The sequence below is a fragment of the Lupinus angustifolius genome, chromosome LG14 (genome assembly GCF_001865875.1).
Source record: "Lupinus angustifolius cultivar Tanjil chromosome LG14, LupAngTanjil_v1.0, whole genome shotgun sequence".
In the NCBI taxonomy this organism is placed as follows: domain Eukaryota; kingdom Viridiplantae; phylum Streptophyta; class Magnoliopsida; order Fabales; family Fabaceae; genus Lupinus; species Lupinus angustifolius.
In genome coordinates this window covers 13217478-13242904 of record NC_032022.1, presented here as the reverse complement: position 1 = coordinate 13242904, position 25427 = coordinate 13217478, and the positions used below count along the sequence as shown (strand labels likewise).

Genomic DNA, 25427 nt, shown 5'->3' with positions numbered 1-25427 from the left:
AAAAATGTAAGATAAGAAAGGGTTTGAAAAAGTAACAATTAAGTGTCTCTCCAGTGAGTTATTTCATCTCCAATACTCAAGAATCTGATATTAAATCTAACTTATAACATATGATAAAAAAAATTGAGGATCCAAATTTTTTTAATTAAATAAAAAATATATATAAAAATATCTCCTCCACATACTTTAATATTAAAATATAAGTATAGTACTGGAGTTCATTTCCTCTCCAACTTCAATAATTTTAAGCTCCCCACTGCGTTCTATTCTTCTCAAGATATATTACATTTTTATGTTACGGATTTCTTAAATTGTTTTAATGTTTAACAAAATTATTTATATACGGGAGCTAGTATTTTTTTAAATTAGTTTTTCTATTGGTACTATCAAATATTTTTTTTATTTATTTTTTTGTGAATTAGTTTTTGGTAACTCAGTATGACTTAATAAAACTCAATTAAAAGCCCTTCTGTCTAGAATGAATGTACTGTTAAAATATATTTTAGAAATTTCAGCTAAGTATTAGCATGGAATATTAATTATGTATTATCATTATTAACATTCCAAATAGCTTATTCACTACTTTATCAATTGATAATCATTTTAGCTTATTTTTATCTATAAGATATGTGAATAAACAATTAGTCTTAGCCTAGTTATGTACTAAAAAAGTTCAGATTAAAAAATTATTACACACTGAAATCCTTTATTTAATTCAACATGTATAATTAAAAGAAAGAAAGAAAAGATGCATAAAAAATTAACAAAATGTGATGACGTGTCTCTCCACATGCAGAGATTGATGCGATGTCGGCTTTAAACAAATGCATCAATTTTCTTTTCTTTGTCATTTGTTTTCCGTTTAAGTTTTATTTTCTTGCATATAAAACCTTTAACACTAATCATCATTTAATCATATTAAGTAAGAAACTAGTTGGAACGTTGAATAATTGATTATGTTACCTTCTGTAATTATATATATATATAAACAAAATAAATTTGAAAACATATTATAACACTGTAATTTTAACTTTCCAAGTCTTTTACATATTTGTTGTTTCCCATTAGTTAATAAGGACAAGTAAAATAAAAATGTATCAAAAAATATAAGGAAGCTTATAAAAAGTATTGCAAATAATATAAATAAAGAAAGAAATGTGCAATTCTTAAGTAAAATTGATTACTCATATTATCCATTATATCCAAAGACTATCATAAATATTTATTTTGTTTATTTTTAATATAAATTTCTAATGGATAATTACAATAAATTTGCACAAGTGATTTTTTTATAAAATACAAAATGATGTCCCCATTTCTCTGTAAATTATGAAACTTTAAAGAAAAGCTGGATATAAAGACAAACACAATGATCATCTTCCATTATAGTTTAGGGCAGTTCATTTGATGAATTGAGCATTATAATTTTTATGCATTTATTTATAAAATACAAAATGATGTTCCCATTTCTCTCCTCATAATTCGTGTTACAGTGACTAATATTATTAATTTATTATCTTTGACCCATTGAAACAGAAACATCATAAATTGTGTTGTCAACACCAAGGAAATTTTGCAGTATGGGAAATTGTTCTATGAAATATAATTGTCAAGTTAGCATTGACCATTGAGGGATAAAATCATTAAACTAGGTTGTACTTGACTACTTATCATAATATATTTGAGATTAATCAGAGAGACAAAGCCTGATATCTTCTATCTTCCATATAAGACTAATCAATACACATTGGTCTCCCCTCTTTGAAACATGGAGCTTCCGGCTCTAAACAATTTTATTTTCTTCATATTATTTATTATTATATCTCTACAGTTAATAATTTTATATGAAGAACTACTAAACTCAATCACTTGATGTTGTTACTCTTCAGTTTTCTATTGAAGTCTATCTTATAGAAGTATTCAAATTGGATCAGTGATCGATTTCTAAGTTTCGTCGTACAGAGTATATTGGATACTAGTCCTCTCAATTTAATTCATTTTGGATGTTGAGAAAAACTTAAAATCATGACAGTTAAAGATTTATTTATGTCATAATTTCTATCTAATATTTGACTATAAAAAGTCTAAATTCATTTCTTTGCAATGACCTCTTCTATTTTTAAAATCATAACATTTAATCTTTTGATCATTTTAGATATCTAACAAAATTTTATACCACAAAACCGACATCTTGGTGATACCTCTTCTATTCTATTCTATTTTGTAAAAAAAAAAAGACTTTTGTTATTTTTTATGTATCAAGAGATATTATATATAAAATAAACTAAGTAAAAGGGTCCCATAAGTACACATAAGCTTTTACATCCTTATTTGACAAGCTCAATCAAACTCACAGAAGAAGCAACACCAAAAAGATCTACTCAAAGTGCTTTCACATTTTCTTACAAATTTCCTATCTTCCCATTCTCTTGCTCTAACTTCAACCTTCACTCTTCTCAACTTTCTCTCTAATATTTGATCTTCTAATAATGAAGAAACACATGGGCAATGAAAATCAACATTATAGTAATCACCATAAGTATTACCATCAGAATCTTCATATCCATAACAGAAGCACATTCCTTCCAATGCTATGTTCAAAGCCATCAATGAAAGATGTGAGTGTTCCAAGATTGAGAGACAGTGAAAGGTACACTTTTGATGACCCTTTATCTCCAAGAATCAGTTGCATGGGTCAAGTGAAGAGAAACAACAAGATAGCAGGAATAGGATTTTCAAGCTCACATAGACTTAGCCTCACTTCTAAAAGCAGCACCTCAACCTCTTCATCTAACTCTCCTATTGTCCAGTACTCTAAGCTTAAAAAGCTATTTTCTTCAAAGAATTTGAAGAGCACAACCACACCAACAACTACTACTACTGCTACTGCTGCTACAACCATTTCAAGATATAGGGAAAGAAAAGTGGGTAAAAATCATAGGTGTGGTAGGAGTGATGAGAATGTTGTTTCAATAAACATTGAGAATATGGATCCACCTTTGCCTGTGATCAAGAAAATGAACAAGTTGGAGGAAGGAAGTCTTTGGCAGAGAAGATCAGGTGGGCATGGACTCAAAGGATTACAGGTTCAACAGATTCATCATACAAGGATTTGTCTTCAGCCTACAAGTGTATGATTTTGATGGGATCAAGATCAGATGAGACAGATCCAGAATTCTTTTTTTCTTTTGGTAAAAAATGTTTTTTTTACTTACACCAGATCAGATATAGTGTAATTTTTTGAAGTTTTGTGAGAGTTGATGCAATAGTAAAGTTTTTTCAGGTCATGTGTTTTCAAATCCTGTAAATATTCTCTTCGTTTGCGAGTGTAAGATTGCATACATCTATCATCCACAAATCCATCCGGATGAGCCTCTTATACTGAAGTGCTCTTTTTTTGGCATATGTCACATGGCAGGGGATGCAGAATATGAAGGTTATATTTGTACATCAGTGAACAGGATAAACTGTCTAAGAAGTAAAATCTGGGCTAGTTGTTATTTACCAAAGTGACAAGCTTTGCATTGAGAAACTAGCAAAATGGATTTGCTTTGTTCACTTGAAATTAGTATTTGGAGAAAAATAATATTAGTGTGTTTTGACTCTTGTTTGAATTGTGTGTTTTTATATTTTAATTTGCTTATTATTAATTAAAAAATGTAAAAGAAATGTTATGTACCATTTCAGAATTACCATCTAACAAAACGGATTTGCTTTGTGCACCTCAAAATTAGACGAAAAAGGTGCTAATTTCACAAAAAATTACATCATAAAGGTGATGTCTGTTCATTATCATCTGAAAATTGGTGACATAAAAATAATGTAAAAATCAATCCTGAAACAAAAGCCTTGTAGCAGTCAACAAACATGGATAACATAATAACTTGATACAAGGTACAAACCATTGGGTACATTACAGGGGTAGACTTTGGAAGTCTGCATTTCCACATTGTGAAAATGATTAGCTAAGCAAACAACACTGTGGATTCAACTCAACAACATCATTGGATTGTATGAACAGTATTTTCTTTTTTATACAAATATGAAGTATTTAATACAGAACATGATTCAATTAGAAGGGAATATGTAACTATTAGGGAACTGTGCTTCCAACTTCTTGTAACAGTGCATCACAATATTTCTTTTAATATCTCCAAGTCATTGACAATGGAGACAACCAAAAACAAGGAAAAAGGAGACGAATAAGAATGCTATGCAGTAGAGCAACAGTGGTTAGGGGATCAAAGATAGAGAAATTGTATTAGAAATTGGTTTATTTAATTTGTTGAAAGTTGCAACCCAAAAGAAATATGGGATGCCACAGCAATTGCAGCAGGTAGACACTGTATAAGAAGGAAAAAACTAACATTCTTTGCTGCAGCATATTTAGCAACTGTATGGCCTAAATTCCTATGAAATACTGCAGCAATTTAGTGGGAGAAAATAAAACAACAGGTTCCACAGTTAAAGTTCTGCCATTAAACCTTAAGTTTATACCAGTAACCAAAATCAGTGGGGCCTATTTTTATGTTTCTCTCTACCTTGTAATTCCACAAATAAGGTTTGCTAAGGTTCTGTCAAAAAAAAAAACTTATTCCTTCTGCTGCAACAAAGATCATGCGAATATACGTTACTTCTTTTGGCAACCACTTCTTTGCTGACATATGGTAGTACTAAACAAACAAAATTCTAACTAAAACCAGAATACCTAATCACATGAAAACTGTACTTGCAAAGTAGCAACCAAGTTAATCAGAAAGGAATTGATGTCATGTAGAGAGCTACGATCCACAAACACTTCAGTTCTTGTAACCCTTTTACCCTTTATTTATGGGAGATACATGTTGAGGTCCACCAAAGGGATGGCTGAGAAAATATGATACATGAAAAAGTAAATGGAATGTGGTCTAAAACAATGAAATAGAAACACTTATCATTTAGTACATTAAAATACCATGGAATTTAGAAAACACAGTAATTACAAATGACAATTGGCGCTAATACTCGATAGAAACACGGTATAAGAAACAATGTGAATATAGAAGGAGATGGAAGGTTACATAATTTATAAGCTCAGTGAATCTGATGCCAAACACAATCCTTGTCGGAATTAATATGACTGTTATGCTATGTACACCAACTTTACAGAACAAACAGGTGATGCCCTGATCTTTGCTTGTAAAGTTACAAGAAGGAATGCATGTCCTTCTAATACAAGTAAATGCAAGAAATGCTCATCCATTGTACAGTTTGCTAATAACGAATGTACAACAACGCCAGCAAAACATCTCCCCGTTCAGAGCAGAATGCAAGATTCTGCAATGACACAATGACCGGAGCACTTCTCAGCATTTTGCCATTCTCAAATATCCAAATACAACTCCACAAGCGAAATGTCTTCGCATGTTATGGATTTCAGTGTCACGTGCATTAAAAAACCAAGCCGGGATCCCACTCTGCACTCATCATTCCACTGGTTCACCAGCATATAAATCCTCCTTAGAGTGCTTGTCATTTGACAGGCAATCAGCAGGAACATATGCATATCCTTTAGGTAACCTTGAATTTTTCATAGATGCTTCATCTGACGTCATAACAAGCTCTTTTCCAAATGTCTCTGCATGCTGTAATTGCAAATAAGCATGAGGACACTTAAATCCAGGATTCACCATCCACAAACTAAATATTAAAGAGTGAAAAAGGACATCAACTCTTGAAGTCACCGCACACCTTCCTAGATTTGGATCTCCTTCCACCCTCATCGGAATGATAATGCAATGTGGCAAAAGCTCTACGAGGAATCTGCTTGCCAGAAAATTGCAACTTTTCCAGTATCTTGTGATTATAGTGGCTTTGTGAGGTTGAGCAGCCATCATCCACTTTTGGGTCTGTGTCCATGGATACAGCAACTCTGACACGGTGCTTGGCAGAAACTAAGCTGTCCACAGTCACATCATCTGATTGTTCGACAGCTTCACTGCATGATCTGTATCCCTCAGTGTTCCCTATGAGGGACGTCATAGCTGATCCTGAACTGCCATTTGGAAGAGCGAAAGGGCTATGAACCAGCATAGATCTAGCAACATGATCCCTTTTGAAGGCAAGTTTGTCATGTGAGCATAGAATCAGTTCCCGCTGTAAATGTCCACAAGACCAGAAATTAATCACAAAAATGAGAATCTACATCTTAACTGAAAATAAAAACATAGATTCCTCATATTACTCTGGAAAAGCCACAACATACACAATGTCAACAATGTAGTGCCCGAATGGGGAAAACCACAAGGGGATTGACCCACAAAGTTAATAAAAAAACTACCTTTATTTTTTCACGTTTGACAATTCTTTCACAAAGGAGACGTAATCTCTCTAGTTCAACCTGTTCAAAAGCATTCAGAAAGAATCAAGTTATTTGATAAACTTGAAAGAAGAAACATCACTTACAACAAGCACTGCTTTGCCTAGAGAGATGCTCAAATAACTGTCATGCCCATTACATACACACTTTTTTTATAACACACTTTGTTTACATAGAAATAAGTTTACATACACACTTTTTTTATAACACACTCTCCCTAGAAATAAGTTATGTTTGGTGCATAGTTATTTTATTTTTAAGTTTCAATTATTTTATATATTCTTACTATTAAATGCATTGGTGACTTGGCATACACACAAGGGAGGATCAAGATAGCACTAGTTTCAACCAAGCAAAAACTACAGCCCAACAGCAACTGCTCCAGATTCTAGGGTTTGGCAAGCACCAGCAAATTCATCCTGATATCACTTCCCAGACTAACACTAATCTTCTCCAGTTCTCCCCATCTCTGATCATTATCAACATTCCACCCAGAATAACTTCTAATTCCTAATACTATATTTATATCTCTAACGCTACGGGGAATAATAGTGACTGCCACAGTGGCATGAAGTTTTTGGACAGGCAAAATGCCAGGATAACCACTTTCATCTTGATAACGCTGTTGTTCTCCAGATAGTGTTTGCTACTATATGTGTGTATATCCTTTTCACTCTTGTTTCCATAAATTGCAACTCTATAAGGGAACTTATTATATTAACAATAAATGAATGATGCTCAGGTTCAGACTTCAGAGACAAAAAAAATAACAACAATGGAATGGAGAGCTTTCACTAAGTGAAAACGTGACATCTAAATTTGAGGCAGTTACTATCATCTAAGCTGTCTTGTGAACAGTATTACAACTATAGCGGACATAACACTACTTATTAAAGTACACTCAACTTTATGAAGAAGTACAATTTTAGATAGGAGACTTAATCCTAGGCTCTTTTCTGCTCTCTTGTCAACCATTTCTTTAATGCAAAGCACTCCAATGCCCCCAACTTGTCTGTCTATTGCCACATAACTCAGCAACTGTATCCTACACCAAAAAACCATCTTACGAGATACTTGCAAACCTCAAACCTTTTCAAATCCCTCACACAGAAACTCCACAATCTCATTACTTGATAAAACTCACAGATCAAAGGATACAACAATACCACCAGCAGTACATCAACTCATTAAGGCATACAAAACATGGGAAAAACCTCCAGGATAAAAAAAGGATGGGGAAGGAAGCCTCACCCTAATTTGCTTCATTCTTTTAAACTCTTCAATTCCATATTTCTGTTTTCCAGCCTGAGAAAATGAGGGGCACACACATAAGATACTGTCATGCCAGATCAAAAAGAAGACATTTTACTTCCAAGGACCAAACCATACCTTTTCCTTCTGCTCCAGACTATGCTTTTCACAGTAAGCCTTGTGTTGCAGCTTGCTGCCAACAGTCCTGACAGTCATGTACAAACCAGCACTTCTAGCACAGGATGGGTGGAATGTGGTTCGACAATGGCCGTAGCAACACTGCATTCACCGTGTTACGACATGCTTGGTAATCAGAAATATCAATTCCAAAAACTTGCCGATTTAAAGGAAGGATAGAAATAGGAAAACAATTTCTGATGTTATTGTTCATTACCTTCATGCATAGACCTTGCTTGCGGCAGCAGATGCAGCAAGTATCAGTTCCCTTCAACATAGTCTCCTGACGTTCAAAAATGGAAGTGAATATGCATAGATAAGTGTTAGGCAAGATAGTTAAATTTCAAAGTAAAAAATAAGAAAATGAAAAGGAAGAGGGGTTCAGAGTATCGAATTTGAAACCAACGCTATTTTTTGCAAAAAAAATAAAAATAAGAATTAACAGTTCAGCTAATGCTCATACCACTCCTTCGACACCATTTATTTGTCCTCTTCTGAATGTTGACTCAAACACCCACTGATAAATATTGTCAAATTCAATAAGTCAACACAAAGCAATCTTAGGTGTTAAAAGGTGACAATAACACCGAAAAAATATTAGCTAATATATAACCTCGGCACAAAAAGCATGAACCCATTGGCCATCAGAAGACCTCCTGAAAGCTCCGGTAGTACCACCGCAGAGAGCACATTCTGCAACAAAATAAGGCTTCTCCCAGAAATTAACAGTAGATGCTGCAGAGCTTCTAGATGATAAATCTTCACATAATTCACAGTACCATGGACCCATTGTTTCTTTCACACTACGATAGCAATCCAAGTGCACTGCAACCTGCAATAGAAAAAATTACTAAAGGGAGCAGATTAGACAATAAGTATATGGAAAGGAACAAGGGCTCAGGCCTAAGAACCTTGCAACCAGAGCAGACTAGGATAGGGTTTAACATAGTCTCCGGTCGACTGCAGATATTACATGATTTAGGCTGCTCCTTGGAGAAATTTGAGGCTGACAGGCCAAAATCCGAATATTTCTCTGATGAAGTTCTTGTCACAGCTACTCTTGAAAGTGTCTCTTTGACTCGTGGCATTGGTTGAGAACAAGCACCATTCCTCCCACTTAAAGTATCCAACTTTAACAAATTCTGGAAATAATCATATTTTTTTGTCAATAAGAACAGTTAAAAGTACTGTTAGCTAACCAAAAGATAGTTGAGAAAACAAAAGCATCTCTGACCTCCTGTTGCATAGATTCATCTAAGGTGTCTTTTCGGAAAGAAGAAACCCTAGTAGATGCTGCAGCAGCAGCAGTTGCAGCAGCCAGCACTGCATGTGCTTCCTTATGCCTTTTTTCTTTTCTGCCCTGCTTCTTTGCCTCCTTCAGATCACACAGATATCGGTTAACAATCACAGCATCCCATCTTCGCTGATGTGCCATATCAATCTCCTGTGGCAAACTCTTGACAATATTGTGGATTAAGTTATCTGCAATTACAAAAGCAGGAACAATCAAATATTGATAAAATTTGTAAAAGCGAAAAAAATCACTGGCTGCAAATTACAATGTAGGGTACAAAGCAAATGATATTACAAACTTCAAATTAATTAAAACAAGTTCCACGATAATCAATGTAAAAGTTTAAAACTGAGACACACCAGTTAGCCTTTTCTTTGCAACTCTATCTTGGAATAGTCTATGCTGGTAATATATTAGTTCCCTCTCCACTTCACCTTCTCGAGAAAAATCCAGAGGTTCTATTTTTCTAGCCCTAGCCAATTGCTCCTTATTTACTTGACCGGGCTTGGAAAAATCAATGCAAGGTAATTGCTGATTTTGGCTACTTGAGCAGTCGCTGGCCCCTGAGAATTTAACTGAAGAATTCCCCTCCTCCCTTGGACCTGCTTAGTGAAGAATCTATTAGACCCCTCCAAAGAGAATTAAATAAAAAAATAAGGAGCTGTTTGGTATGTGATCATTCTAATTTCCAAAATGCTTGGATACCTGTTCATTTATATTTGGGTATTAATACCATCACACGTACTTAGATTTTGAAATTTTCATATTTCCCATACCCAAATATCATATAAATAGGTTTAGATGTACAGAGAAAATTAGAAAGTTGTCCCAAAGATATTCAAATCTCACATATAATGCCCTCCAATGACACCCCATCATGAACTTGCTGCGATGCCATTTTGATGTACGGGTGAACATAAGAAGAGACTGCTTCCTTCAAAATAAATTGTTCTAGAATTTTTAAAATGGCAGTTTAAAAATGAAGCCATACCTCGAACTGCAGCACAAAAATCCTCAGACTTGATCAAATTCTGCACAAGTTAAAAAAAATAAAACATTTTCTTTAGCCATTTTTAGTTTGTGTAGCATATTGCAAAGGGAAACCCTAAAAATTATAATATAAAGATGTAACCAATTATTTTTAACATAACATAATCATCAAAAGCACTGAATTTAGGGTATCAGTGGAATGGCCATGTAAAAAATATTACTGTGTATTTAAACAATTAACAATCCTAGTAAGAATGTTAATAACATTTTGGGGGTGGGGTGGTTATAAAGTTCATAAGTTCAGAAGTGAAGTTAGAAAACAGAATTTCTAAACAAAAAAAGCAAAAAGAAAAAAGAATTTGTTATGTACTTCACAGGTCTTGAACTTCTAGGGACAGGTAATGACATAGGCTATAATACCCAAACCAAGAAGTCAAAGCAAAATAACTTTTAGAAGATAAAATCACCATTTCAGTTGCACCAGGAACTGATGCTTCATTGGAAATTCCTGGATTTTTGTGGTCAGTCTGATCTACACTGATCTTGTCTACTGGCATCCCATTCTCACTAGTAACCCCGTTGGATGAACATATCATTTTATCCTTCAAAATCCTAATGTTGCTGACAGTTCTTCTCCTTGGTGGTACTGCCTTAACAGCAATAGTATCCAACAAACCTGAATCTGATTTCAGTAAATTCTCAGAACCATTGGCAGCTCCACCTTCACCAATAGATGCATTGGCTGGTTTGATTTTGACTTTTACCCCTTCATGAAATGCAGTAGTATATACATGGGCTTTTAGCCAATTCACTATTTTGTGTCGCACATCAGGGACAATATAAGCTTCCTGCAAGTTAAAAAAATTGAGACATAAAAATAAGAAATATAGGTCAAAGGAAACATGCTACTTAAAGTAATCATTTTCCACAAAATGGACATGATAAATTTCGAGCATTACATTGATATTTGCTGTTAATGTATCTGGTGAAATGCCAATCTCCAATGCAACATCTTTTGCATCAACTTTTCCTCGATCTATCAACTGCCAATGAGTGAACTTGGACATCAGATAAGCAGAGAAGAAGATCAATTGATTATCAAATGACAGTCTCGCCTTGACATGTATATACACATGCATATACTTATTATGCAGAATACCTTCTTCAAAATGCGTGCAAAACTGAGAGTGTCAGATGCGTCAACATTCTCATTGGTCTTCCCTACCACTCCAATATTATGTTGCTCCACAGCACCGCATCCCAACAGGCCATGAGCACTTAGCCTACAATCAGACAATCCTCCACCTTGGGGTTCATTATGGTTTAACTTCTCTGGGCTACTATCAGATACTACCTCTCCATTCTGGACACCAATTTTCACATTGAGTTCACTGTCCAGTGGTACTGTCACTGGAAGGTGTTTGGCTTCATAAAATTCACCAATAGCAACAGAGCCTCGTGATGGAAATGTGCTTATATTCTCTTGTAGATCTGAGTGTTTCAAGCAAAAAGCCCGCAACTTAACCTAAAAAAGTATAACATAAAATGCACACAACAATCAACTCCAGAAACACTACATTTGAAAACATTTTGAGACTAGACAACAAGGTTAAAAAAAGAACAGTTGAAGATTCAAGAACTGTTCCTATATTTGATCTCCAACATCTTGTTTGATTTGTTTTTCTAACTTTTATTTCCTGTAAAGAGGAAATGGAGACTTGGTTCCTATTAATACATATCACTCACATCAACATCATCACCATGCTTCGCCCAAACTTCCATCCTATGTCTAGCTTCCCTTGCACATAAGGGATGGAAAGAAGCCCTGCAAGTTCCTGAAACACCACCCATAAGGAAAGAGTTATCAGCTAAAATAATTTGAAGAGATACTGAAAAGTATAAGATAGTTCAGAATGCCAGCATCCAAATAGAACCATTATAGCAGATAAAGAGGAACCCGTTAATACAAGAATGGCAACAGTAATTGCAATAAATCAAAAACTGGCAGTGGGCACTAGAAAATAAATATACAAAGCAAAAATAAATAAGTAAACAGAGAGTGAGGCTGCATATCCGATGCTACTGCACAAAAAATCCGACATTGAAAATGCTGAATCCCAAGTCCTATTCAATTTAAAGCACAGATGCATTGCAAAGTTTGTGTTTGCAGTGCCCACCTTTAAACTTCCCCTTAAAGGGGAATAGGTGATTTTGAAAGCATAAGTTCGTCAGCAAAAAGAATATCAAAATGGCAAGTGGTTTCGCATACTCAAAAATACGAAATAAAAGTTCTTGACCACCCAAAGTCTTATTTATAATGCACACAAAAAAATTGAGGACAGGTTAACAAGAAGAAGAACCGTAAGCTACCCAGGTAAGAAACCAATTCGGCCAACTTACAATTTCCAATTTAGCTTAAAAAATAGCCCAGCCTCTAATGTAATATACAAAAAGGTCACATGAATGTCCCTAAGACAGTTAAACCCCAGCCTCAAATTTCTACTTTATAACTCTAATTAAACAAGCTGGGTAGTCAGAAAGAGAAACAACAAAATAATGACCACTAATATGAGCGTCACTAACAAAACAGCAAAATAATTTCTACTCCTTGGTGTGTTTAATTTCTCCTTGACATACATTGAAAAAGGAGAAAAGATAAACGTGAAAAGGGACAGAGTGCTATCTAAAGGCTAAATACATTCACAATTTTTTTAGTCACATAACATACATTTGTATTTATTCTGGTCCAAAAATGACCAACTACATAAAGGTGATTTTAAAACATTACCTTGCATATGTGTAAGTATATTCTGGTCCCACAATTACCAACCACATGAAAGTAATTTTAACTATGAATATTGTTCTTCGAGAGAATGAAAATGAATAATTCTCCAAATACATCCATTCTTTATAAAGGCAGTATAATATTTCTCTCATGTTGAGTCAAATAGATATTTTAACAATAATCACTACAATCAGTCGGACAAAATAGTTAATGTGGTTCAATTTTAATCAGCACTTTGAATCCAAGGATTCCTAATGAACAGTAGGATTTTGTACAAATGTACTTGTAAAGGTGTTACCCTGTATGCTCTGCACCATTATAAGTTTATAACTAATAAATAATCCATAAAATTGTTAAATTGCTTAACATGGTGATAAAATATAATCAGAAAGTAAATTGAGCTCATTTCATTCACTACAGCTGTAAACAAATGACTTTAGCAAAAAAAATACACCAATCATCTTATAAGCTGAAAGCAAAACATGCATAGAAAATATCGAAGGAATGGGCAAATAAAAATTATGTGACTTCAAAAACTGCTGCACGAAACCAAATTCAGAGGTGTAATACACATGTAACCAGACATAGTTCCAAAATACTATGATAGTATGATGTTATCACTGATAATAGCCTAAGAAATTGAAATTGCAGAGTACAAAAAGACAACAAAACATACCATGGCTACATCGAACACATGCACCACATTTCACTTTGCAAACATTACAAACTAATTTCCTACAGTTTTCCTTGATTTCCCCCACATTCATAACAGGCTCCACCTTCTTCAAATCATCTATATAAACCTCAGGCATCCACAGACTGCAAAACAAGTGTGCAAACTGAACAGACCCAACATTTTCAAAGCTGCCATTAACAGGCTTTAAAGCGCCACCCTTCTTCGGGCAAAGTACACAAGGATTCTGCGACTCATCGATATCAGTCATTTGCTTGCACCAAGAGCACAACCAAGACTCGTCTACATTATCTTGCACACCATAGCACTTTTGATGAACCACGACTTTACAAGAAGTGCAGGCGATTAACTGATTGGAATCATTGCCAGTGTCTCCCCTGCTGCAATAATCACAAAAAGGTTGCCCCACATCACAAGGAGTAGCCATTGCAACTTTCTCTAAACCAGCATCACCACCCAAAAGTTTCCTTTTCTTCGAAGGGCGCTCAGAAGTTAAAGAAACCCTATTCCTACAACCTAAAAGCCACTCTAAACTACCACAAGTCTCATCACCACGAGGCAAAACTCTTCCAACAGCAACATTGTCCACTGACTCAATTCCCACAAAATCGTTCTCAATTTTCATATCCACACCATTTGCATTTTCATCGGCATTTTTCTCATCCCCACTAACAACATTTTTCTTATTGTCATTACTATCTAGATTGAATGTTGGAACAGCAATTTTCTCATCCTTACTACTAACTACATCAAATTTCAGAGCATTTTCCAATCGGGGAATCAAAAAACATTTACTATAAGTTAAATTACAAAGCGAGGAAGCCTCAGCCAAGGTATCAATATCAGACAATGTCAAGTCCCTGAAGTATACTTCCATCCCAGTCCAAATGTTGGAGCCATGCGCCTTCTCGCCCGCCCTAGATGATTTCTTCTTCTTCTCACTGTCACCACCAGCGTGAGGAGACTTCTTGTGGCCCCGACGGCTATCACCGTGGCGGTTCAAAAAATTCGCCAACTCACTCGGCAGTGTAACCACCGCAACAGAATTCGACGTTTCTCCAGCAACAACATCAAAAGGAGAGCGCTCACTCAGCGCTTTCCAAGCCTGCGAGAAAAAATCCATTCCAAATTTCCCGGAGGAGTCCTCCGCGATTTCCGGCAAGTACGCCGGAAAACCCGCCGGACACGGACACGACGTCTCCTCCACGGGTAGCTTTTCCAAAGCCCCCATGTTAGTCCTCCGGTAACATCGGCAACCATTCATCGCCGGCAACAAAAACGTGCACAATAACGAAACCATTCCATCATCGAATTGAAATCCGAACCACCAAAATTAAACCTGATTTGGAATCAGCGAGTAGTGAAAACGATGCGAATTCAGTGTGAGGAAAAGGAACGGAGGAGAAGATAAGGTTCCGTTTTTTCTAGGGTTAGGGTTTCAGTTATCGTTTAGGATCCGTTATTTTAGTTAAATTGCTAATATTAATTTTTCTTTTTATTTTTTGTTGAAGTTCGATTTTACATTCGAGGTGAGAGAGAAACAAAGGAAAGTAAGAAACAAGCAATTAATTCGTGTTTTTTTCTTTTTTGAAAGATATTTTTACAGCAGGGTAATTATATGGTGTTCTTACATCTTACGCTACATATCGTGTACCCACAAAAATAATGCACACGTGGCATGATGCTAAAGGATAAAAATGTCAAGGTGGATCTCACAGCTACCTACTGTGTGGTCCGGTGTCAACCAAAAAGATAACAGCAACAACAATAAATAAAAAATGTTTTTTATTTATATATAGTTTCTATATTTGAATTTTTGAAGAATCGATAATAATTAAATATTAATAGTGTATGATATTTATATTTATATCTATACTATATATAAAGCTAAAACTTGAAATAATTTCTTTCATAGTATAATTTTTATTTCCTATATTGCCCTTAACATTATTTAATTTTTACAAAAAAGTATATAATCCTAAGCAACTACCACCAATACATTAATTAATCACATATCTCACCATAAACAAAAAATATATAATATAAAGTACACCGAACACAAAAATACATTTTAATTCAAAAAAAAAAGAAATATATAAAAATTGAATATATAGTATCACACAATATTCGCCGGCAGGCACGAAATGTCAGTACACTAGTTATATATAAAGCTAAAACATATTATAACTACTTACATAATATAATTTTCACTTACCTATTTTGCCCTTATAATTAATAATTATTACAATATTTTTTCATACAAATAAAAAATATAAATGAATGTTACAGGAATTTACATCCACTAAATATATCAAACTACCAATGCATTTTTTAATAATATCACAATTCACTTTTATATTTTTATCAAAAAATTATAATATCATGTACGAAAAAAATGATATAATTCTCTAAAATGAAATATATAAAATTAAATATTCAATACTAAAAATAAAAAATGCGGGTCGACAGACATGGAGTGACTGTCAACATGCTAGTTATATATATATATATATATATAAAGTCTATTTTGCCTATTTTTCCGTTTTATACGTAATGAAAAATATTAATGGGAGTTAGAGAAAATTACATACCTAAAAATATCATATTATCAATTTAGTTTTTTAAAAGAATTACAATTCATTTTCATATTTCTTTTATCACAAAAATATAATATCATGTACACTCAATATAAAAATGTGATATGATTCTCTAAAATAAAATACATAAAAATTAAATATTTAATACTAGAAAATAAAAATGTGAGTCAGTAGACACGAAGTGCATGTCGACGCGCTAATAATTATAGTATATTAAATGAAGAGAATAAAAATAGAGTGTGATCTATGCTACCAATTAAATGAAGAGGAAAAACTATCTTATGCACATTATCTTCAAAATGGGAAAAACAGTTAACATTGGAGGTGGGAAGGGATATGTTTAAGAATTGTTCTGTCAGTTTAAATAAAAAATATTAATTTACATTGACTTAATCCTGATTTATATAAATTTTATATAAACATAAAATTAGAATTTATAAAAGGGAAAATAGGGAAACATAAATTACTCATTGGATAATTATTTTATATTTTTCCTTTTATCTATAGACTAGCGTATTAACATGCACTGTCGTGCCTGTCAACTCGTTTTCCTATCGTTTGTCATGTATAGTTTGCATTTTATAAATTCAAATATAATTTTTTGCGCTAAATTTACAGTTGAATTTATTCAATTGGTCTAATATTCAATTTTGTAAATACACTTTGAAAATAAAAATAAGAAGATAATAAGGATAAAATAAGAAAATAATATTATATGGTTTTTTGGTAGAATAAAAAGATATTGAGGGCAAAATAGGAAAACACAAATTACACCATGATGGGTGGTTATTTTGTGTTTTCCCTTTATTAATAGTATAGATATAGATATAGATGAATAGTGTTTCGCTTAAATATTAATTAAGTATGTTTTTTTAGTGTTAAAATTGATTATGGTATGAAACATTGAGATAAATAGGAGGAAAAATATTAGTTAGAAAATTCAAATTCAGTTTTAATTAACATTTTTACATACTCCATTCTCATTTTGACCTAATTATAATTGGGTAAATTTCAAAGATGCTAAACTTTTTGTAAACTTCAAAATTTGAGAGCCCTAAACATTGCAACATTGCTAAGTTCTCATTTGCTAGCCTCTTCATAGTGGCATAGTGAATAGCATTTCAGAACCATGAAGATTTGTATTGTAAGTCATTGATTGCCTAAAAAGTACAACCAATAAATAGTTTTGTTGGTTGGTCCTTTGCATTTTTTAAATTGTCACCAAGTTCAACACAGTTGTTAATGGCATGAACACCTAAAAAAGTGGTCATAGCGGTATTCTTTGACTTAGGAATTATGTTATATGGTAGATACTTCAAGAATTTTTATTTGGCGTATCTTGCGGGAAGTGAATTCCTCCTAAGTAGATTTCAGAACAAATATTTGTGCAAGGGTGGTGACGGGTGGAATGGGGATCACCTATCCCAAAATCAGTGTGTCTCTATGTCCCAAGTTAATAGGATTTTTCCAAGTAATGTATATATGTTACTTTAAGTTTTTAAATTTTTCTTTTTTAATGAAGTGTCAATTTTTTATTGGCCGAGACAGGAAAATGGGACAGGGATGGAGACAGGTGAGTCATTCAAACTTTGGTTAGACCCACCACTAATCTATGTGTTACTTTGTGTGATTGATTAAAAAAATATTTGATTATTAAAATTTTAATTTAAATAATTTTTTCAACTAATCATACTCAATAATATATATAATAGCATACCGAATGAGATAATAAAACCGCTCCACTATAGTATGGGAGCAATTTTCCTTTGGTGTTTTTATTATTATTTTTGTCCTTTCCTGTATTGAAAAATAGATGAAACAAAAATTATTTTTAAAAAGATTAAACTTTAAATCAATGGTATGATATCCGGATATCAAACTGAAATACATTTTGTGTAAATTTAACATGTTTAAACAACTAAGTTATTCGACCTAATTAAATAATATCATATATAATTAATGATTATATATCAATATATAATTAACTAGGTACATTAAAAAACAACTATACACAAATATGACTTGAAATACAAGTTGTGCTTGCTTAGAACACAAATGGACCTCCTGAAAACAAAATATTAAAATTTTGAAACCCTAAAACGTAAAGTAAAGAAGTGCAACTACATAAGGCAAAGATGTTTAAAGCTGATATGATTTAACCCTTCTGTTTCTAGGAAAGGCAAGGTAGCCTAATTGATTTTGTGGATCCCCAACTCTACTCCTAATTCATTTCTGTCACATTCTTTCTACTTTTATTTCGGTAACATAATTTCTGATCCATTTACTCTAAGAGTAAGTCATAACCATAAATTCTATGAATATCTAATGAGTGGGACAAAGTATCAAATCAGTTTCCAAATTCTTCAACAGGTGGATCATCCGATCTAGTTCAAATCATAGCTTTATACTATTATCTACTAGTGAGGTCATAATGACATTCCAAACAATATTGGAAGATAACATGGATATGAAGTATTATATAATCTTATAAAAATATGGCAATAGATAAAGTTACAACCAACCGTAACTATGTATTAAAATTCAAATTGATTGAAAAATTGAGTAAATTTTACCTTCCAGATTAAGAGTTTGAGTTTGCATTCATCATTTGGAAGGGAAACTTAAGTAAACATTGCTTAAAAACTAAGATTAGCCACCTAATCCAAGAAAAATGTGTTTATCTTTTTCATGTATATATTAATGTATTTAACCTAAGTGGTAACAAAGAGTTACTTCTTTCAAAAATTAAAGATTATCAAAGTAAGTTCTGTTTTGATTAAAACCTTTTCACACACACATATATATATATATATATATATATATAATAATAAATATTAAATAATGAGTTTAAAATCTGTGCACTGACAATGTAGTTTTTTACACTGTCAGCATATCATTCATCATTGATCTGTATTACTTTGTTTGAGAGTCAATAGTGGTTAATAAATCGATGTATGATTGTCTAGTAGTATAAAAAACATTTACACTATCAATATATATATATATATATTAAATCCTTAAAAAAATATATGTAAAAAAGGCACTAAAATAATCGTAACTTAAACAGATAACATTTGATCTGTTCTTCCATCTGGTAGTGACGCTAAGGTGATAGTTGTGATCGTTTACTGTCTGAAGTTCACATCAAACACTATTACCAAAACAAGAAAAACTTGGGAATTATTGAAAGGAGCCCAAAAAAGCAGTGAAGAAGAAGAAGAGAAGATGGAATTAATGGAATTATGGGCAATCTTCGGCCCCGGCGTCTCAGGCGCTGTCTTCGGCGCCGCCTGGTGGATCTGGCTTGACGCCGTCGTCTGCAGCACCGCCACCGTTCCCTTCCTTCACTACCTCCCTGGTACTGCTTCCCCGTAATTGAATTTTTATTTAGGGTTTTGAATTCAACTTAATTGATTATTATGCGTTTGATTTTTGTTGTTTTAGGAATATTTGCATCTCTGGCGGCTTTGATGTTCAATTGCGTTAGAAAAGAGGACATTGATTATTCTCCCTATGACGAAGGCGAGTGGAGGTGCGTCACTTTTTAGATACCTTTTTCTCTTTCTATTCATTTCAATTCAATTCAATTCAATTCAAACCTCTGTAGCTAAAATTACAATCTACCATGGGAAATATGAGATTATAGATAGACAATTGGTTATGTCTATGCCTCAGAAGAATTTGGTGGTTCTGGCCTCTGGGAGTTGCTCTTGCTACACATTTTGTTTATCTATCACTGGCTGCTTTGTTTTCTTATAAAAAAATCACTTGATATTTAAGTGTTTGTTTGTTCAGCTTTTATGAGAAGTTACGTTTTTCAACTATTAGAAAAAAATCACGCCCAAGAGCAAAAAGAATGTAAAAAGGCATTTTTTTTATAACTGTAGTCAAAGACCAAACAGCTTTTGATTTACATAAAAGCCATACAACACAAATCATTTTTATAATTTTAGAATAATTTTTTAGATGGTAAGCCGGTGAGCCTGAGTGCAACAAGGAAAGTCAGGGTATTATTGCAGGAATAATATTGCGTACATGTAGTATACTCAGACCTATTAATTGTGTCATGTGCACTGAGCCACCCTTTTATTTTAGAGTCACTATAAATAAACGGATCCGCTATGAAGAAGTCGAGCACAGTTCGTAGTGACTGTTAAGTATGATGATGCCCTTGGATGTGTGGAATGTGTTTGTTCATGCATTAATGCATATCTAAGTGTTATTATTTATTAGGTTTTAGGATAAGGAACAAGTGAATAGTGATGGCACCCTTCTTTTTTAAACGCTATTAAATTACTGATTTGGCCCTTTATGTTTATATTTACCATGTTTCATTACTTGGCACCGTTGCAAATATATATATGGTAATCAATTAGTCATGTTACTTGCTTAGTCTGTGAAGCAGGTAACCAACATTTAATAAACAAATATGTATGTCCTCATCAACCCCCATTACTCTAACTTATAGAGGGTTGTGAATATGCGCAAGAAGGGAAAGGTGAACTATGTGTGTGTTAAAAGATGATGATATAACTACTTAAGAATCACATGGTTGCCTACTACATTCTTGAGAATTTGTTTTAACAATTTCCTCTTCTGAACAGACTGAAGCTGTGGCTCTTCATTGCATATGTTATATCCTTTGTTTCTTTAGCCGGATCTGCGGGTCTATTGATCCAAGATTCACTTGATAAATCTTCCCCTTCAGTGTGGACTGGAGTTGCAGGCATTTTTCAGTGTGTTTTTGTTTTGATCAGGTAATTGGTGTTTGAACCTCCTCTTTTTGAATAGAAAAAGTGATGTTTGAACTTTTAATAATTCATCTATACTCTCCTCATCTATCTGTTACAACCTTGACTTGAGCTTATTCCTCTCTGCAAACATCTTTTCTCCTTCCAGTTGTAATGCAAAAGCTCCTTGTTTCTGTAATTAAAGAAATTCTGTATTGAAAACAATCAAAAACAGAAAATGTTGATGTAGCATTCACATAAGTCAATAGTCAGAAAGCTGATTTCAATTTTCAAAATTATGCTGAAAGGTCTTCACTCCAAAATAAAATTTTCCTAGATAGCTTGAGAACACAACCAAATATACCTTCTAGTACAGTCCTTCTCTGAAATTGAAAGCATGATGTTGTCTCTCTCTCCTGATTCCATCAATTAAAAAGTTAAAAGATGAAAAGGATTGATATTTCTGCTTTTATGCCAATCTGAAAATGCTTGAGATTATACTGCATTGTTGTGTGATGATGGCTTCTCTTGTATCATGATTGACCCCATCATTTTTTCCTTATTGATTACTTATATTATAATTCAAATTTGGTTGCATACAGTGGACTGGTTTATTGGACTTCTCATCCGGAATAAGGCAAACCAGAATACGAGTTGGAGCTTTAAATATAGCAGGTTATGTCCAACTATGTATCATCTTGTTTACTTTACATGATGGGAAATAGCTGGCCTCATGTAAATCAGTAAATGTAAATTGTGCCAACAATCTTGAACCTGAATAGATTCATATTGTATGTTACATATGGTCGATTAAGATATGTTGCCCTCCGATAATTCAGTCACTTGGTGTTGTTCTTTACAGAGAATTATTTTCTCCTTGTCTAGATATATTGAACTCAGCTAGTTTATGTGTGCAATTTTTTACGGAAATAGCTTTACTCAGTGTGAGCATTTAAGTTGAGAGTTAGGAGAGATCCCCATAATTTAGCCGTTCTTCATTTATTTAGGGTCATGCCAACGATTCAGGGCACTCATTAAGGAATCCAAACATAATAAATGTGCATTAGAAAGTAAAATATTTAAATTATAGCATATTTTTCTTTTAAAAAATTATAAAGTTTGAGTCAATGGGGGCAACATGAAACCCTAAATGTGTGAGAGAATGGCTCCAATGGGCTAGCCAATGAGTACATTGATTCTCTTCCTTAAGGTTTGAATGAGCATGAATTTTTGTCTCCTGGTCCTTTTGGGAAAGTCATTTAGGTCACTTTTGTGTAAACAACTTGATGTTTATTCACTAAGCACATATCACATGATGGCTTGTGACTTTTCTATAAACTTATCAGAAAAGTATATGGAATAAACTAGAAAGGGCTTATAGGAAGGTCATGACCTCTTTCAAACAATTGCTTAAGAGAATTTATATGAAGATATAAGGCTAAGTATGCTTTGTATAAGTTATTTTGAACGCCTTCATAATCCTCTGGTATTTATGGAGTGGTAAGCTTCATTCTTGACTCCTTACTTACTATGCTGCATAGAGTCCAAAAAGTTGGTAACTGAATCATGTGATCAAGCGTTATTCTAGATTCCTTCCTTAATATCCTGCACATAATCCAGAATTTTATTTATGGATGTCATTCTATCTATCTTGTTGATCTCACGTAGTTAGATTAAAGTTTGATTGTTATAATTAGGAGTGACAATTGGATGGATTTGGATTTAGATCCTAATGGATGGATAGAAAACTATCCACCAACTTTTGGATTTAGATCCATTACATCACATTTTTAAATTATTCAATTCATTCATTCTATCCATGTATCCATTTTAATGGATTGGATAGATAGATATCCAACCCACTTTTTTTTAGTTTGAACAAAACAATTTTAATAAAGCAATTTGAAGAAAAAAAGTTCTTTTAAATATTATTATTTAATAAATCATTTTTAAATATCAATTTTAAAAAAATTTAAAAAGTGTTTTTTTTTTAAATTATTCTTAAAAAGTGATTTTTTTTATTTAAAAAAACACATTTTAAAAAATAATTTTCTAAACAAACACTTTTAAAAATTGTTTTTTTGATAAGCACTTTTGAAAAGGTGAATTTGTGAAGTTTTTTTTATAAGCACTCTTATTGGCAAGAATCTCTGGTGCAATATAATTGACAGGGGTGTAAAAGTTCAGTTCGGTTTTTGATGCAATTTAGTGACCGAACCTAACGCAAAGAGACGGTTCGATTCTACTCGATTAACTGCAAAATTTATTTAAGCACTAAACCGAATCGTTCCTTAACGATTCAATTTTTTAACTTATTTAAAGAAAATCCTCTAAGAAATAGATGAACAAAATTTGCTAAGGTATATAGTCAACTAAATGAATACTAAACACATCAATAATAAAGTATTTAATACTCTTTCTAGTAAAACAATAATACTTCAACATCTCAATGCACTACAAACTTGAAATTTTAGTCTACAAAATCTTTGACAATGTCCAACAAAATTTAAGAATGACAAATTTGGTACCAATATTTTAGTCCAACAGTAACACCTAATACTCCATATCATTAGTAATGTCCTCGACTTCTTCCTTTTATTTTCTGTTAGTTCCTTAATTTCTTTATTTAATTAATTTCATCTCTGAATATCGACAAAATGTATATTTTTTAGTTTTCTTTCTATCTTCTCAATGGATAATAGATGTTTAGGTTTGTTTACTAATGAACTTTTTCTATTTGCGTCTTATTTATAGCTTATATGTATTAATAATTCTAAATTCTTAATCATATTTTATCTCCTAACTTTAAAGTTTAACCATTCAAATATAAAATAAAATTATTTTTTAATATGCGGTTCGGTTCTAACGGTTGTAAAATTTATAAAATGGTGAACCGATCCAAACTTAAATGGTTCTAAATTAAAAAAATTGAACCAATCGCATTTTATGGTTCGGTTTGGTTTCATAGGTTTCAGGTTTAAACTGGAACCGCTTACACTCCTAATAATTGGGACTTCCATAAATTATATACAACGGTCCATCATTCTGGAATATTTCATTTTGTTATTATATTATCACATTAGTCAATAACAAAAATGATATATTTATACTTTGCATTAAGATGTTGGGATAAAGTACTAAGGCCGAAAATCGTTTATACTTTTTTGATAAGCATTTTTTAAAATCACAATTGTAATTTTCAACTTTTGTAAAATGCGTGGAATTGTGCTTAGGAAGGTGAGGGAAATTTTTTATATTAATATTGAATTAGTTGAAAAAAAATTGTTTTTCTTTTTATTTTTCTGGATGGATTGGGTATCCATCCAAATAGATATACCCATGGATATTCATTGGATATAATGGATGAATTTGAATCCATTTATTATCAACATTGTTCATTAGATTATATCTATTAATTCTAACAGATAGATTTGGATGAATTTGAATGGATTTTGAATTATGGATAATTTTGTCACCCCTAGTTATAATATATTCTTCTTCACAAAAACAAATATGAATGCATTGTTTCTCACAAAAATAAACATGGATACATTTTTCCTCACAAAAATTAATTAACTTGCATGTAAATACATTGTTGGAAGACACTATAACTTCAAATAAACTCCGAATAAAAGTGATCAAACTTAAAACTTTTGATTAGATTAGCAAGTTTACAAGACAATGTCTATCTATTAATCACCTCAATTTAAATTGTTAAATTTAAATGGATACTTCGATTAAATTTTCTCTGTGATGGCTTCCAATCTGATTCAATCACGTCAAGGTCTCTATTAGGTATGATTGTTCATCTTGTGATTAAAGGAAAAGGTGGCAATGGTGAATGAGAGAAGAGGTGGACCAATATATTCAACATTTGAAATTCCAGGGACATTTTGATACTTATTTTTGCGTGGATAAAAAGTCATGACCAATTTTGTCATATGTCATTTATTATGGCGACACATGATATATATAAAGGATTAAAATCATTACATAATTATTTTAACATTATATTTTTATTTTAATCCTTTTATTATTTTCATTAAAAAATGGTTAAACTTATATGTGCATGACATGTGTTGGTTTGTTTGTCAGTTTTATCAGTTACTTTGTATACGTAAAGGATTAATTTTATCAACCACTAGCGTGTTGACAGGCACTACCGCGTCTGTCAACCCGCTTTCCTATTGTTTGTAATGTGTATTCTACATATTAAGTTGTATTATATATTGTAATTTACTCTTGAATATATATTCGTTTGATGCAATTGTTCAATTTTAAAGAAAGGATGCATATACAATTGTGTTCATCAAGAATAGAGTCTTGATATCTTCACTTAATTTTATTTTCTAGCGTGTTGATAGATACTACTGTGTCTGTCAACCCACTTTCATATTGTTTGTAACGTGTAGTCAGGATATTTTAAATGTCAAATATTCACATACTCTTTACTCAATTGCATACATCGTAACCAATGCAATAGATTTACTCAATAGATTTTAATTAATTAGATAAAAAATCACTTTTATATGTAGAATACACATTACAAAC

General features: G+C 32.6%; 3 protein-coding genes across 3 annotated transcripts; 2 read left to right on the top strand and 1 right to left on the bottom strand.

Moving 5' to 3' along the window:
- LOC109326245 (uncharacterized protein At1g76070-like) lies at positions 2334-3620 on the top strand. Its single transcript, XM_019558951.1, has one exon. The coding sequence runs from the start codon at positions 2490-2492 to the stop codon at positions 3135-3137; it is 648 nt and encodes a 215-aa protein (XP_019414496.1). The 5' UTR covers positions 2334-2489; the 3' UTR covers positions 3138-3620.
- Positions 4822-15054, bottom strand: LOC109327024. Its single transcript, XM_019559991.1, has 17 exons — positions 13532-15054; positions 11817-11905; positions 11230-11595; positions 11030-11113; positions 10538-10918; positions 10072-10111; positions 9440-9682; positions 9021-9268; positions 8698-8928; positions 8400-8618; positions 8250-8303; positions 8004-8069; positions 7748-7888; positions 7610-7663; positions 6320-6379; positions 5731-6135; positions 4822-5624 (listed from the first exon to the last, which is right to left on the bottom strand). Exons 1-17 carry the CDS (start codon positions 14847-14849, stop codon positions 5466-5468), a joined length of 4158 nt encoding a protein of 1385 aa, XP_019415536.1. The 5' UTR covers positions 14850-15054; the 3' UTR covers positions 4822-5465.
- On the top strand, positions 19252-21787 carry LOC109326142 (transmembrane protein 50 homolog). Its single transcript, XM_019558816.1, has 4 exons — positions 19252-19504; positions 19591-19678; positions 20751-20903; positions 21479-21787. Exons 1-4 carry the CDS (start codon positions 19372-19374, stop codon positions 21510-21512), a joined length of 408 nt encoding a protein of 135 aa, XP_019414361.1. The 5' UTR covers positions 19252-19371; the 3' UTR covers positions 21513-21787.